A 14,298-nucleotide genomic window follows, 5' to 3' on the forward strand; every position below is an offset into this window, starting at 1 on the left:
GCTTACCCACTGAAAGATGTGACACCGAAGATGGTTCCATCGGTATCGAAAGTTGCAGGGTCGATTTAGCTGGTGCCGCCAATGTCAAAAGTGGTGTTGAGTCTCCTTCCATTGCGACACCGAAAATAAGATGTTGTTGAATCAAGCGGTTCTTTTCTGCAGAGAAGAACAGCGGGAACAGTTGTCAGGACGGTGCTCGGGCCCCAAACACTGGAGACACCAGCGATGCAGGTCAGGCAAAGAGATAGGGCCAGCACAACGTCCACACTTTTTGAAACCCATCTGCGGGCAGGACATCAAAGAAAACACGGCTTCGGCTAAATCAAAATTCGAAGCCAAGGTGGTTGAACAGGACCCGCTGGGCCAAACCCGCAAAAGGGAAAAAACAAAATTGTTATTTTTTTTTTTTTTTTTACTAAAAACAATTAAACAAAGAAAAGAAAACAGAAGATGACTGAAAAGTCAAAAATCCACGAGAGCGGGAAGGCAATGGAAGAAAAAGTTTCAACAGCCATTGAAAAAATGCGTCTTCTTAGCTCCGTGGAAACTAAGAAATTGAGGGACTGCGTGTCCTACATCGAGCATGAAGGCACTCGCACTTGCGAGGTTCTGGCTATCGCAAATTTTCTAAACACTTAAAGTGGCGATGCACTTTTGAAGTGGTCCATACCAGGGCTCCGTCGGTGATGTCATCGGTGATGTGAGAATATGCTGCCTGCTTGTCCTGGGATAATAACAATTATAATTTTTTACATTAACTGTACAGATCTGACAATGTACTTACTGTCTCATATGCAACTGAAAAGGAGACATGGCCAGAGGAGGGTCAGGAGCATTCCAAAAATTTAGGCACAATCTTATAGAATATCAAAGTTACGCTTCTAAATTTTGACAGTGGGGTGTAAGAATTTACACCAGAAGGTAGGAACAGGAATCCATGAGAAGTACTATTCTATAAAGGTTGCTAAGCAATTTTTATAGAACTAGCGCTTAGTGCAGATTTTAACAGCACCTAACTGTGGGCACTATTTACTGAATCTAGTCCCATGTACTAACCTACAAATTTTATTTTACTGAATATGATAATGAACAAGTAACCAGTGATAGTACACTAGAAGTGGAGTGACATGGTCCCATTTGTTGCCTCTCTCTTCTCCCTCCAAAGCAGATGTAAGGTTCCTTTGCTGAAAAAAATCAGCTATACTTGAATACAAGTAGTACAGAACTGACAAAAAGAATAGTATAATCCTGGTCTCCATTAAGCAAATCACACCAGTTTACCACAAATCGAGGCCATCCATCAGTTCTCTGATGAACCCAAAACCCTTTACAAGTTTAGCCTTGCCCAACCCCAAATAAACATTCATTCCAAAGACCATAAAAGTTATTTTAAAATATGTACCTGTTCCAGCGAATGGATCAAACACCAGGTCATTGGCCTTCACCTTTCCATGATTTGCCATTATAAAGGACAAGCAAACATCCATGCTTGTATTTCCAATAAAATGTCTGTTTTTCAGGCTATAGGAATTAATAAGTTCTCGCTGACCATCAGCAATCTATTAAAGGTTATTAAAAAAGAGAAAAAAAGTTTTGTTTTGTTTTTTAAATTCTTTATTCATTTTTAAAAACTTACAATAAGTATGTCAGCATATAAAAACATTTTAAACTCAGATATAACACTTAATATTCTGCAAAAGTCCAGTTCAGAATTTATCTCCCCCCCCTCTAATCAATAACAATCTTTAAACACAGAAAACATATAATAATCCCCATCCCCACATTCCTTACATTTATACAAAGACCAAAATCTACCCCCTCCCCCCGCCTTGGACATGCATAGTTAAGGGGGAAAATAATATTCATTCATTACAATAATTTTTTAATGGCTCCCAAATATCCTGAAATTTTCTAAAATTCCCCTGCTGTGTGGCTATTACCCTTTCCATTTTATATATGTGACATAAAGAGTTCCACCAGAAACTATAATTCAGTCTACCCCAATTTTTCCAATTATTTGTAATCTGTTGTATGGCAACCCCTGTCATAATAAGTAGAAGCTTATTATTTTTAGAGGATATTTAGCTCTTAGCCCTCATTGACATGCCAAACAGTACAGTATCATACGATAATGCCACCGGATTCTCCAATAAACTATTTATTTGACCTCATATTGATTTCCAAAAAGCCAAAATCAATGGACAGTAGAATAGCAAATGATCTAAAGTCCCAGCTTCAAGATGACAGTGCCAGCATCTATTAGACTTAGAGCTATCTAACTTCTGTAAATAAACCAGAGTCCAAAATGCTCTATGTAACAGAAAAAACCAAGTTTGTCTCATAGATGCAGACACTGTACATCTTATCCTTTAAATCCAAATTCGTGGCCATTGAGATGCAGTAACTTGATGCTTAATCTCAATGCTCCAAATGTCCCGAAGACCATTTTTTGTTTTTTTATTTATAAATACAGATATTAATTTGTACCATTGTGCAGCCTGTGTGTCCCAGGAAGTCCACCTGAAAGCATAAGAACTCTAAACGCGAAGAAACCTTCTAAAAAACTTTTGGATAAGAAAATTCCTCTATAGGAATCAGATGACTAGCTTGAGATGGTGGATGAGGAAGGTCAGCATCCACAGCTGGAAGTGTATCTGGCTCTAACCAAGCTGAAGAATGAGGGTCCTGTACTGGAGAAGAGCAAACAGGAGTACATGGAGCCCAAAATTACCTCTGCAGATGTCGCTACAGGATTTGGACATTGAGGTTGTTGAACACAGGCTAAACATTGCTGGCTTTCTAACACTGGAGGAAGGTGGGAAGAGGCCTGAAGCAAAGAAGCACTATCCTGCATGAATTTCTGAAGAAGTGTGAAAAAGGTAGAGATAGCCTGCATGGAGTCTGCGCTCTAAGCAGGAGGTTCAGGTTGGAGAATAGGCAGACAGAAACGTTTAGACACCCCTCTCCCCCGTTTAGATTTAATGCTCTTATTAGGTTTTTCACTGGTACCTGCAGGAGCCATAAGTTGCAATTAGAAGTCAAATCAGGAGAGGACCGCGTGGCTGAGACTGGGCCTGTGGGAGCCAGCACCTTTTGTTTACCAGAGCTCTGTAAAGTCGATGCTGCTGCCAGAGGAGAAGGTGTGAGGCAGCGATATAACACTGGGAGGTTGGATTTTTTTCTTGCCTGCCAATTCTGCCAGTTTTTTTGTTTCTCACAGCATCGGTGACTGTTGGCTACCCTCCCCTTTCAGTACTGAGTTAGGGCCCTGGGGGAGGGAGCTAGCAGCGAAGCTTGTCTGTGCGCTGGCTTCCCAGCATGTTCGGCATGAAGCATCAGCTGTGAACCGCCGTCCATCGCCATTCATGTAGAGAGAAGTCTTCCTCCTTGGTCCTAGCCCTTGCTGTTTTAAGTACCAGTGCTCGTTTTAAAAACTGTGAGAGCTGGGAAAGCTCTTTTCTCCGGTCTTCTATTCGTTGCTCTTTTTTTTTCCTACTGTGAAAAAAATCAAAGTGAAATTGTTCTGTCCCCCTTGTTATCACAAGCGCTAAGGGAGAAAGGAAATACTAATTAACTATTTCTAACCCATAAAATTTGATTTATCTATATGCTATATCTTTTTTTCCCTGAGGGAAGAGCTTTGACCTGACAGGAACGGTCAAAGAAAAAACTGACAGCAGAGGGAAGGGGCTCTAGGTATAAGGACTCCTGCATAAACCCAGTAAGCCAAAAGCTTACCTAGCTAGGGGAGAGCACCGGCACACAGGCTCAGTCAGAAGACTTCACCAACAAGTGTGCCTGCATATCCCCTGCTTGTCTCTGGAGTACATGGACGGATGGCAGGGGAAAGGAAAGGAAGAGAGCGGGAGGAGATAGAAAAGTAGATTTTGAAGAGGCAGAAAAATGGAAAAAAGCTGTAAGTGAAAAATCAGCACCAAAGACAGAAACATAAGAAAAGAAAAAAAAATAGCAAATGGACAAGAGGCCCTGAAAACAGAATTAAGAGCACAGACAGAGGGAAGCTCAAGAAAAGGCTGAGAACAGGATGATTAGAAAAATAAAATCAACAGTTAGGAAAAGTAATTTTACTTTCAATCTAGTCACAGTGAATGAAATATGTGAGTTTTGAGTATTTACAACTGTTGTCTTTGTATTTTGGACTAACTCGTACACAAAGAAATGTATATTTTCTATTTCTTTGATGGTGTGGTGCATTCAGAGTCTGGCATCTTAGGACAGGGCATGTTTCCAGGTCGCTTCACTCCTATCTTAGAGTTTTGTTTGTCTGCATTATTACCTTTAGTTTGTGGTCACATAGTCTATATTTGACAAGGAGCTATTTGTGCTCTGCCGAGAGCAGGTGTTCTGGAGGGATTGGATATCTACATGTATTGATTAATGTCATGGTCCCATATAGGAAAATACTTGTATAAGTTTGCTCTCCTTTGGCCCTTCTGGTCCAACACAGTCCCAGCTTAAAAATTAGCGAAGCCACTGGTCTAGGCTTTCTGTCACACCAAACTAACCAAAAAAGATTCTGCGAGCCCTTTCTCGGAATAGCAAAAAGGAAGTACCTGGAATAAGTACATAAGGTGCAGTAACACATTCATTTTAATGGTAGATATCCTATCAAATCAAGAAAGAGTTTGGTTCTTCCAAAAGTTGTACCAGTAGTTTCTAAGTTTGTTGAAAACCACCTCATCTGAAATCCACTGTCCTGGGTTGCAACTATCAATCGCTCATCTACCTATGTGGACAGTTACAGTAATACTCCCTAATAGGAGCAATTTTCAAAATTCTATTTACCTAGGTAAATAGGCTATCTGAAATTTGCCCATCCTGCATACAGGTAGAAATATGTGTGGGGGACCAGCAGTTCTTGTACTTATACCTGCAGGATAAAGAAGGTGGGCCTGGGGTAAGGTTAGGTTGGATAGGGTGTAGTTTTGATAGGGTGTAGGTTGGATAGGGTGTAGTTGGAATGAGTGTAGTTTTGAAGTTTCAAAATCATAAATGTTATTTTTCATGGAGAAAGTGCTCAGAAAAAGTAGTTGTATATCTTTGAAGGTACTTCATTCTAATTGATTTTCAAAAGGAGTACCATTCCCTTTGAGGACTGTGTAAGGTTAGACCCACAAAAAGGTCTCACGGGGAGAGGTCTAAGGCACTGATTGGCTGAGGCGCCTCAGGCTCCTTCCTTTGGAGGGGTCGGGGCACCTCAGCCAATCAGGGACTTCCTTAGTGAGGAGTCTAGAGAAATCCCTGATTGGCCAAATGTTTTTTTAGTCTCCATATGTTGAAGAAAGTGAGATCCTGTTTCCATCAACAACACTTTGCTGTCCTTGTTCAATCAATCATCCTTTTGAGGCTGGATTATTGTAATTAGATCTATTTAAGCTTGACCAAGAAAAGCTTTCAAAGTCTTCAACTAATCCAGAATACTGCTGCTAGGCTGATTTTTGCAAAAAGTAAATTTGATCACGTCTCTCCGCTCCTGCAAAAACTTCATTTTGGCTTCCAATAATTTCCAGGCTTTTTCCAGGAACAAGAATTTTAGAGACATCCTTTCCCCGACCGTTTGCAGTATTGGTAAACCTCTTAGTTCGACGACGGTCGGTTTTTTCAAGTGTGGACATTGCAGTGTGTGCAACATCATGGTTTCTCAGAATGAATTTATCAACCCGACAAGTGGGAAGTTGTACAAAATCAAACATTTTTTGACATGCTCCACGGACCACATTGTTTATGTGATCTGGTGCCCGTGCAACAAGTTGTATGTGGGGATGTCCACAAGAGCTTTGAAGACGAGGTTGGGAGAACATAAATCAAACATTAAATGTTCAAAACGCAATGCCCCTTTAGCCGAACACTGCATTCAGATGAATCATTCTTTTTCCGATTTAAGAAGCTTTGGGATTGACAAGGAGGAACAGCACATGAGAGGTGGCAACAGGCAGCGGAGGTTGCATCAGCGAGAGTCTCGTTGGATTTTCAGACTGAATACGACAAAACCTAATGGGTTAAATTCAGGCATTGATTGGTTTTCTTTTTTCTAAGAGTTTTTCTGAGCCCTTTTCAACAGATTTACATTTCTTTTCATTATTTATATATTTTTGTTGATATCTTCAATTTTGTGGCACTTTTATTATTAACATCAATATTATTTTCCATTTTTTTCATTATTTTTTCACTGTGTGATTATTTTTGGCCTTTCGGCCTCTGGGCTGTTTAGTGGGTTTAGTTATACTTACACTTGTAAGGTGCTCGCGCACGTCACTCTTTAGAAGAGTTTATAAGGCGCATGTGCGGCGTTTGTAACCCGCCAGCGCCATTTTTGTGCTAACGGTAACAGTGTAGCACGGTGAGTACATCTGTCTTAATTTTACATTGTTCTTGCATCATTATTATTATTTGAAACTTATGGTTCGTTTTTATTTTATTGCAGTTCTTATTTAAAATACATGACCCCTGAAGAAGCCCTTCAATAGTGGCGAAACGGGTCCCGTAGGGCGTTTAGCCATGTTATGAACAATTAAGGACTGAACTACAAGCCAGCTCTTCACAAGATAAGTGCAATGAGTTTTTTGATACCTGTTTTAAAGTCACTTATTTATTGCACTCAGCACTTTACATGAGCTCGCATTGTGGTGTTTACACATAAAATACTGTCTCAATGAAAGATACCTTTTACCTGTGAATATGGTCCCGAACGATATGTGAGGACGGCACAGGTTTCTGAGAGCAGTATAACCAGCAAGAATCGACTTTAGTTTTAGTCCTCTTGTGTGTGAGTTGGATTTGTTTTCATATGAGGACGATTTTGCCTAATATATAGATTGGAGTACATTACTATTTATTTTAAATGTGCCTGCTTAACATTTTTTTTTTTTTTTTTTTTAATTCTTTATTCATTTTCAATCTTACATCAAGTGTACAAACAATAAAACAATACAATTAAACACAACACTTGATATTCTTTCTAATTTGTCTTACAATACATAAAATTACCACCCTTCCCACCCATCATTCCTCTATTATTTTCCCAATATGAATAATAAAAAATTATACCTCCCCCCAACATTAAACAGTGTAAATTTCAATAGAAAATGGTGTTTACTCATTACAATAAGAAGTTAATGGCTCCCAAATTTTATTAAATTTCTTATAGTTCCCTTGTTGTATAGCTATTGTTCTTTCCATTTTATATATGTGACACAATGAGTTCCACCAGAAATTATAACTGAGCCTACTGTAATTTTTCCAATTACTTGTAATATGCTGAATGGCAACTCCTGTCATTATTAATAAAAGCTTATTGTTATTTGATGATATTTGACTCTTTTTCCTCATTGACATATCAAATAGTACTGTATCATAAGATATTGCCACATGTTTTTCCAATAAACAATTTACTTGATCCAAAATTGAGTTCCAAAAGGCTAAGATAAAGGGACAATAAAACAAAAGATGATCCAAAGTCCCTACTTCAAGATTACAGTGCCAACATCTATTAGACTTTGAACTATTTAACTTTTGTAGTCTAACAGAGGGTCCAAAACGCTCTATGCAGAAGAAAAAACCAAGTTTGTCTCATAGATGCAGACACTGTACATCTCATCCTCCAAGACCAAATTTGTGGCCATTGAGAAGCTGAAATTTGATGCTTAATCTCAATGCTCCAAATATCTCTAAGGCCATTTTTGGGTTTCCTTTTAACAGATTCAATTATAATTTTATACCACTGTGCGGCCTGGTGTCCCAGAAAGTCCGCCTGAAAGCATAGAAATTCCAGACTATAGTGCGTATTCAGATTTTTCCATTCAGGGAACCCTACCTGAATGGCCTGCTTCAGTTGCAACCACCTAAAACTTTGTGATTTATTAAGCCCATATTTATGCTGCAACTGTGAAAAATCAAGCAGTTTACCATTTAAAATAACATCATTTAAAGTCCTTATACCTGCAATCATCCAATGCTTCCAGATGATCTTAAATCCGCCAATTTGAATCTTGGGGTTAAGCCATATGGTTTGATTTGTTGATTTACTAATAGGAATATTTGTTAGATTGTTGACAAATCGTAAGGTTTTCCATGTGTCCATTAAAATTATGTTATCTTTATACAGTCTAGGCATCTTGATACTAAGAACATGACTAAGATGTAAAGGAAACATGAGTCGCCATTCCAAATATAACCAATCCGGGGTGTAATCAATGAGCTCAGCGAGGACCCAATACATACCTTGGTGTAAAATATAAGCTTGATGGTACCTATAAAAATTTGGAAAATTTACCCCGCACTCCTTAATTGGTTTTTGTAAAGATACTAGAGCAATTCTAGGAGTTTTACCTAGCCAAACAAATTTTGTAAGAATAGAATTCAATTTTTTATAAAAAGACCCCTGAAAAAAAAATGGTATCATTCCCATTGGATAACAAACCACAGGCAATAACATCATTTTAACAGTTTGAACTCTCCTCCATCAAGATAAATGCAAAGGATTCCACTGTTCACACATTTCTGTTACTTTTTTAATATGAATTTTTCATTCTCTTTCACCGTGTCTTCTAATGTGTTTTTATCCAAATACCTAAATATTTTAGTCCATCTTCCTTCCATACAAATGAGAATGTATCAAACAAACTCCTTGTACAATGTACATTAAGTGGAAGAATCTCGGATTTACTCCAATTTATCTTATATCCTAAGAATTTACCAAATATTTCGATCAATTCCAACAAACATGGAATGGTTGTTCTTGGATTTCTCAAATGAAGTAATATATCATCTGCATATGCAGAGACTTTATATTCCCATTCTTTATGGGGAATACCCTGAATCCCCTTTGCTTGTTGAATAGCTAATAATAAGGGTTTTAAAACAATATTAAAGAGCAAAGGAGATAGTGGACAACCCTGTCTAACTCCCCTATGCAAATTAAAATGTTCTGATAAGTTATTAATATATAATCTTGCCATAGGGGAGCTATACAAAGTTTGAATCATTTGTATAAATCCTGAACCTATACCAAACCATGCCAATGCTTGATACATGAATGTCCATTCCACTCTATTAAAGGCTTTCTCTGCATCCAAAGATATCATAAAAGCTGGATCATTCATGTCTTTTGTTAAATTTAATGCGTGAAAAGCCAATCTGGTGTTATTAGATGAATGGCTGTTCGCAACAAATCCAGTTTGATGCACATCAATGATAAAAAGGAGAGCCTTAGCCAACCGCATTGCTAGTGCTTTAGCTAATAATTTTCCATCCACATTCATTAAAGAAATAGGCCTATAATTTGAAACCAAAGTAGGATCTTTATTTGGCTTTGGCAAAACAATAGTCAAGGATTCTGCCATAGTACATGCAATGCAACCTTTACTTAGTTGAGACTGATATAAATTTAATAAATGGGGTAAAAGAGAAGTTTGAAATGCTTTATAAAACTCCACTGTAAAACCATCCCCACCTGGAGCGGATCCAACTCTAAGAGACTTCAATGCTGTTTCTAATTCTTTTAATGATATAGACTCTTCTAAACTTTTTTTTATGTGATCAGGAATTTTTGGACCATCAATAAGTTTTAAAAATTCTAAACCATCTTGAGTTTTATCAGTGTAAGACTCGGAAGAATACAGGTCCTTATAAAAATTTAAAAATTGATTTAAAATAATTCCTATCTGAGTGTGTGTAATTCCTTTTTCATCTATTGCTATAATTTTTGTTCTTCTTTTCTTTGCTTTAAGATATTTTGCCAGTAATCTTCCCGCCTTATCTGAATTTCCAAAATACAGGGTTTGCTGAGAAAATAAATCTTTTCTTACTAATTTTGAAGATAATTCATTATATTTACCCTTTGCTTTTAAAAGAGCCTGTAAAGTGTTTTGTTCCCATTTATCAACTAATTTAGATTCCAAATGTTTAATTTCTTTTTCTAAATTAGAAAATTGTTTTCCAAGTTGTTTTTTAATATATGCAAATATGAAATAATATTACTTCTTATACTGGCTTTAAATGCATCCCATAATATTTCTTTGCTAATATCTTCTGAAGTATTTATTTGAAAAAATTCAATTATCTTCAATTTAAACTCCTCAAGGAAGATTGAATCCGCAACCAATGTATTATCAAATCTCCATATTGATCTATTTTTATCCTTATCTTCAAGATTAAAATCAATCCACACCCCTCCATGATCAGATAAAATAATTGGATCAATGGAAGCTTGTGTCACTTGTTGTATCAGTGAATTTGATACAAAAATATAATCTATTCTTGAAAATGACTTATTAACTTGTGAACAAAAAGAAAATTCCTGATCGTTAAAATGAAGTAATGCCATATATCTTTCAAATCACAAGATTGTGCCAGATTATCTAACCCTAATGATTTTATATTTTTACTTGGTTTTTTATCCATAAAAGGATCCATAATAGCATTAAAATCTCCAGTTACAACTAAATGAGAAGCAACTAGTGGGAGTAATAATTGTTGTATGTTCTTAAAAAATTCAATTTGGTTCCAATTAGGGGCATAACCATTAAATAAAGCCAAGGTATTATTTCCCATACTCATTTCTACATTAATCCACCTTCCTAAGGGATCAAAATCTATCATTCAAAAAGAAGCTGAACATTTTTTATTTATTAAGATGGCAACCCCTGCTTTTTTCCCAACTGCAGGGGCAAAAAAGCAATGTTTCACCCAATCCCCTTTGAGTTTCTTTGATTCTATATCCGAAAGATGCGTCTCTTGTATATAATGGTCGTCTTTGAAAGCCACCATACAAGAAGCAACAAACCGCTATGTTAAATCAGTAAGTAAACGGCGAAGGAACAATAAGCCACAGTGGTTCTCTGCGGAGATTTCGGACCTCATCAAGGAGAAGAAAAAAGCATTCATCTCTTACAAACAATCAGGGAAACAGGACTCTAGGGAAGTCTATCTGGCCAATTCAAAAGCCGTCAAAACAGCAGTTAGGGAGGCCAAATTCCGCATGGAGGAGTCTCTAGCGAAGAACATCCAGAAAGGAGATAAATCCTTCTTCAGGTATATCAGTGACAGAAATAAGAACTCAGGTGGGATAGTACGTCTTAGGAAACCAGACGGAGACTATGTAGAAGCGGACTCGGAAAAAACCCAACTGTTAAATGAATACTTCTGCTCAGTTTTCACCCGCGAGGCGCCAGGACTCGGCCCTCAGCTACAGACAAGGGTTGACGCAGATGACCCGTTTAGTAATTTTGAGTTTACACCTAGCGGTGTCTACTACGAGCTGACAAAGCTTAAAGTTAACAAGGCAATGGGGCCTGACAACCTACACCCCAGGGTGCTCAGGGAGTTGTGTGATATCTTGGCAGAATCGCTATCCGCGCTCTTCAATCTCTCCCTTAGTACGGGTAACGTCCCGTTGGACTGGAAGATGGCTAACGTCATTCCACTCCACAAGAAAGGCTCCAAGATGGAGACAGCAAACTACAGACCGGTGAGTCTCACATCAATAGTGTGCAAACTAATGGAAACTCTAATCAAACGCCAATTGGATACGATCTTGAACGAGGAGAATCTATGGGATCCCTGTCAACATGGATTTACTAAAGGGAGATCCTGCCAATCCAACCTGATCAGCTTCTTTGACTGGGTGACGAGGAAGCTGAATGTTGGGGAGTCCCTGGACATTGTATACCTGGACTTCAGTAAAGCATTCGATAGCGTACCACACCGCAGGTTGCTGAGCAAGATGAGTTCTATAGGATTGGGCAACACATTGACGAAATGGGTTGGGAACTGGCTTGGAGGTAGGCTTCAGAGGGTAGTGGTGAACGGCACCCCCTCTGAAATGACGGAGGTAATCAGTGGAGTGCCGCAGGGCTCGGTCCTGGGCCCGATCCTATTCAACATCTTTATAAGAGACTTGGCAGAAGGGCTGCGAGGTAAAATAACATTATTCGCTGATGACGCCAAACTAAGCACAAGAGACATAAATTCAATGTCCGACAACATGATGCACGACCTACTCCTACTGGAGCGCTGGTCTAGGTCCTGGCAACTCAGCTTCAATGCCAAAAAATGCAAAGTCATGCACCTGGGCAGCCAAAGTCCATGCAAGACTTACACCCTTAATGGCGAGATCCTAACAAGAACTGAAGCAGAACGAGACTTAGGGGTGATCGTCAGTGAGAACATGAAGACTGCCAATCAAGTGGAGCAAGCTTCATCCAAGGCAAGGCAAATCATAGGTTGCATACACAGGAGTTTCGTCAGCCGTAAGCCTGAAGTCATTATGCCATTGTATAGATCCATGGTGAGGCCCCACCTGGAATACTGTGTGCAATTCTGGAGGTCGCATTACCGTACTGAGACTGGAGTCGGTCCAGAGAATGGCCACCCGGATGGTCTCGGGACTTAAGGATCTCTCGTACGAGGAACGGCTGGATAAGTTGCAGCTGTACTCACTCGAGGAACGCAGAGAGAGGGGTGACATAATCGAGACATTCAAGTATCTCACGGGCCGCATCGAGGTGGAAGAAGATATCTTCTTTTTCAAGGGTCCCGCTGCAACAAGGGGGCATCCGTGGAAAATCAGGGGCGGGAAACTGCACGGGGACATCAGGAAATTATTTTTCACTGAAAGGGTGGTTGATCGCTGGAATAGTCTTCCACTTCAGGTTATTGAGGCCAGCAGCATGCCTGATTTTAAGGCCAAATGGGATAGACACGTGGGATCTATTCACAGAGAAAGGTAGGGGAGGGTCATTGGGGTGGGCAGACTAGATGGGCCGTGGCCCTTATCTATTTCTATGTTTCTATGTTTCTAATATATGTCAGCCCTTTGTTTTTTCAAGAATGCAAGCATTATTTTCCTTTTTACTGGATGATTGAGGCCATTAACATTAAGAGAAAAGAGTTTAATCTCCATTATATAAAATTAATTATATTAATACTCTTCCATTTATCATAGAATAAAGTAAATATTAAAATATGAATATACACCATTTTCCATATTTCATCTTGTGTAATACACCTCATCAATTCATTCCTGTCCCTTTTATTATCCCCCTTCCCTCCCTTACCCCCCTAAATAATGACATTGAATACTTGGAACCGCACATATAAGATCAGGTAAATCAAGATAAATCCCCAACAGACCACAAAAATAAATCATTTATATAATAAAATAATCAAATTTATATTAATCTTATTTGTAATATAATATGAAATCACAATCCATAAACCCTTGACATCTACTATCATTTTATTTTTACTAAATATTGAAAATTACATCCGCTAAATAAAATAAGATCAGCCCCTAGGAACTATCTCAAAATAACTATTCAATTATACCCAATTTAATGTTGAAATATATTACTTTAGTAGTTTTAGTAAATAAAATATGTTATTATATATAATTTTGTTTCCATAAATATTATTCATTTTGTAATTGACCTAATAAATTCATTTATCCTACTTTATCAAAAATAGATATATAATTCAAAAATTGATCCATCTCCTTCAAGAGAATGAAATAAAATTAATATTAGTTGAATATCCCTAGGAACAAAATACAACATACATTCAATTATTTAATAAAATAAATCCTTCCATATGAAAAATTTCATTCAAGATCCTTTCCATGTAGACAGTGAACCTAAGGTTATTATAAGCAAGTAAACAAGAATCTTTTGTCCATCTTTTGTCCTTGCATATATCTTTAAAAACTGCAGACATAAAATGCAGCTGATGCACCGAGATGATAGTGGCGGTTATCTGGCTGTTGCAGAGGTCATCTGATCCAAATGACATGCCTGCATTTAGCATTGCATTGATTCTGATCTAAATGACTAGCCTGTATTTTGGCACTCATTACTACTTCCTGGGAAACCTCATGGCTGAAATATTGTGTGTTGGCTTGGCTGCATACGTCAGGGCTCAAGGAGCATACCAGCTTTCACTCCTTGGCATATTGTCTTTATGAACTTCTAACATCAGATCCTATTGTCTAACTGGAATTTACTTTATTTAATTTATTTTATTTTTATTTATTGTTTTCTCAGGTACTTTAGCTAGATTGTGAGCCTTCGGGACAGCTAGGGAAATCCAAAGTACCATTTTTATTTATTTTATTTTAAAATATCTTTAATCTATCTTCATTGTAAACCGCTTTGAATCTCACGGTATAGCGGTATATAAGAAATAAAAAAAATCAAAATAAAATACTCAGTCAAGGGATCCTAGTTCAGAATATTCCATTTTTGCAGAGAATCTTCCTAATCCAGCTGTCTTCTTGTGAAATAT

General features: G+C 37.9%; 1 protein-coding gene across 6 annotated transcripts in view; it reads right to left on the bottom strand.

The window, feature by feature from the left end:
• TRMT11 (tRNA methyltransferase 11 homolog) overlaps positions 1-14,298 on the bottom strand; it is a 177,133-nt gene that overhangs the window by 115,923 nt on the left and 46,912 nt on the right. For 5 of the 6 annotated variants that reach the window (XM_033937105.1, XM_033937103.1, XM_033937104.1 and 2 more), the window contains one exon: positions 1,403-1,559. In XM_033937105.1, coding sequence (XP_033792996.1) covers positions 1,403-1,559 — 157 coding nt within the window. Of the gene's footprint in view, positions 1-1,402; positions 1,560-3,009; positions 3,200-14,298 lie in introns of those variants that run through there. The other variant, XM_033937106.1, reaches the window with a different exon arrangement.

This window comes from Geotrypetes seraphini, chromosome 3, assembly GCF_902459505.1.
Source record: "Geotrypetes seraphini chromosome 3, aGeoSer1.1, whole genome shotgun sequence".
NCBI classification, from domain to species: Eukaryota; Metazoa; Chordata; class Amphibia; order Gymnophiona; family Dermophiidae; genus Geotrypetes; species Geotrypetes seraphini.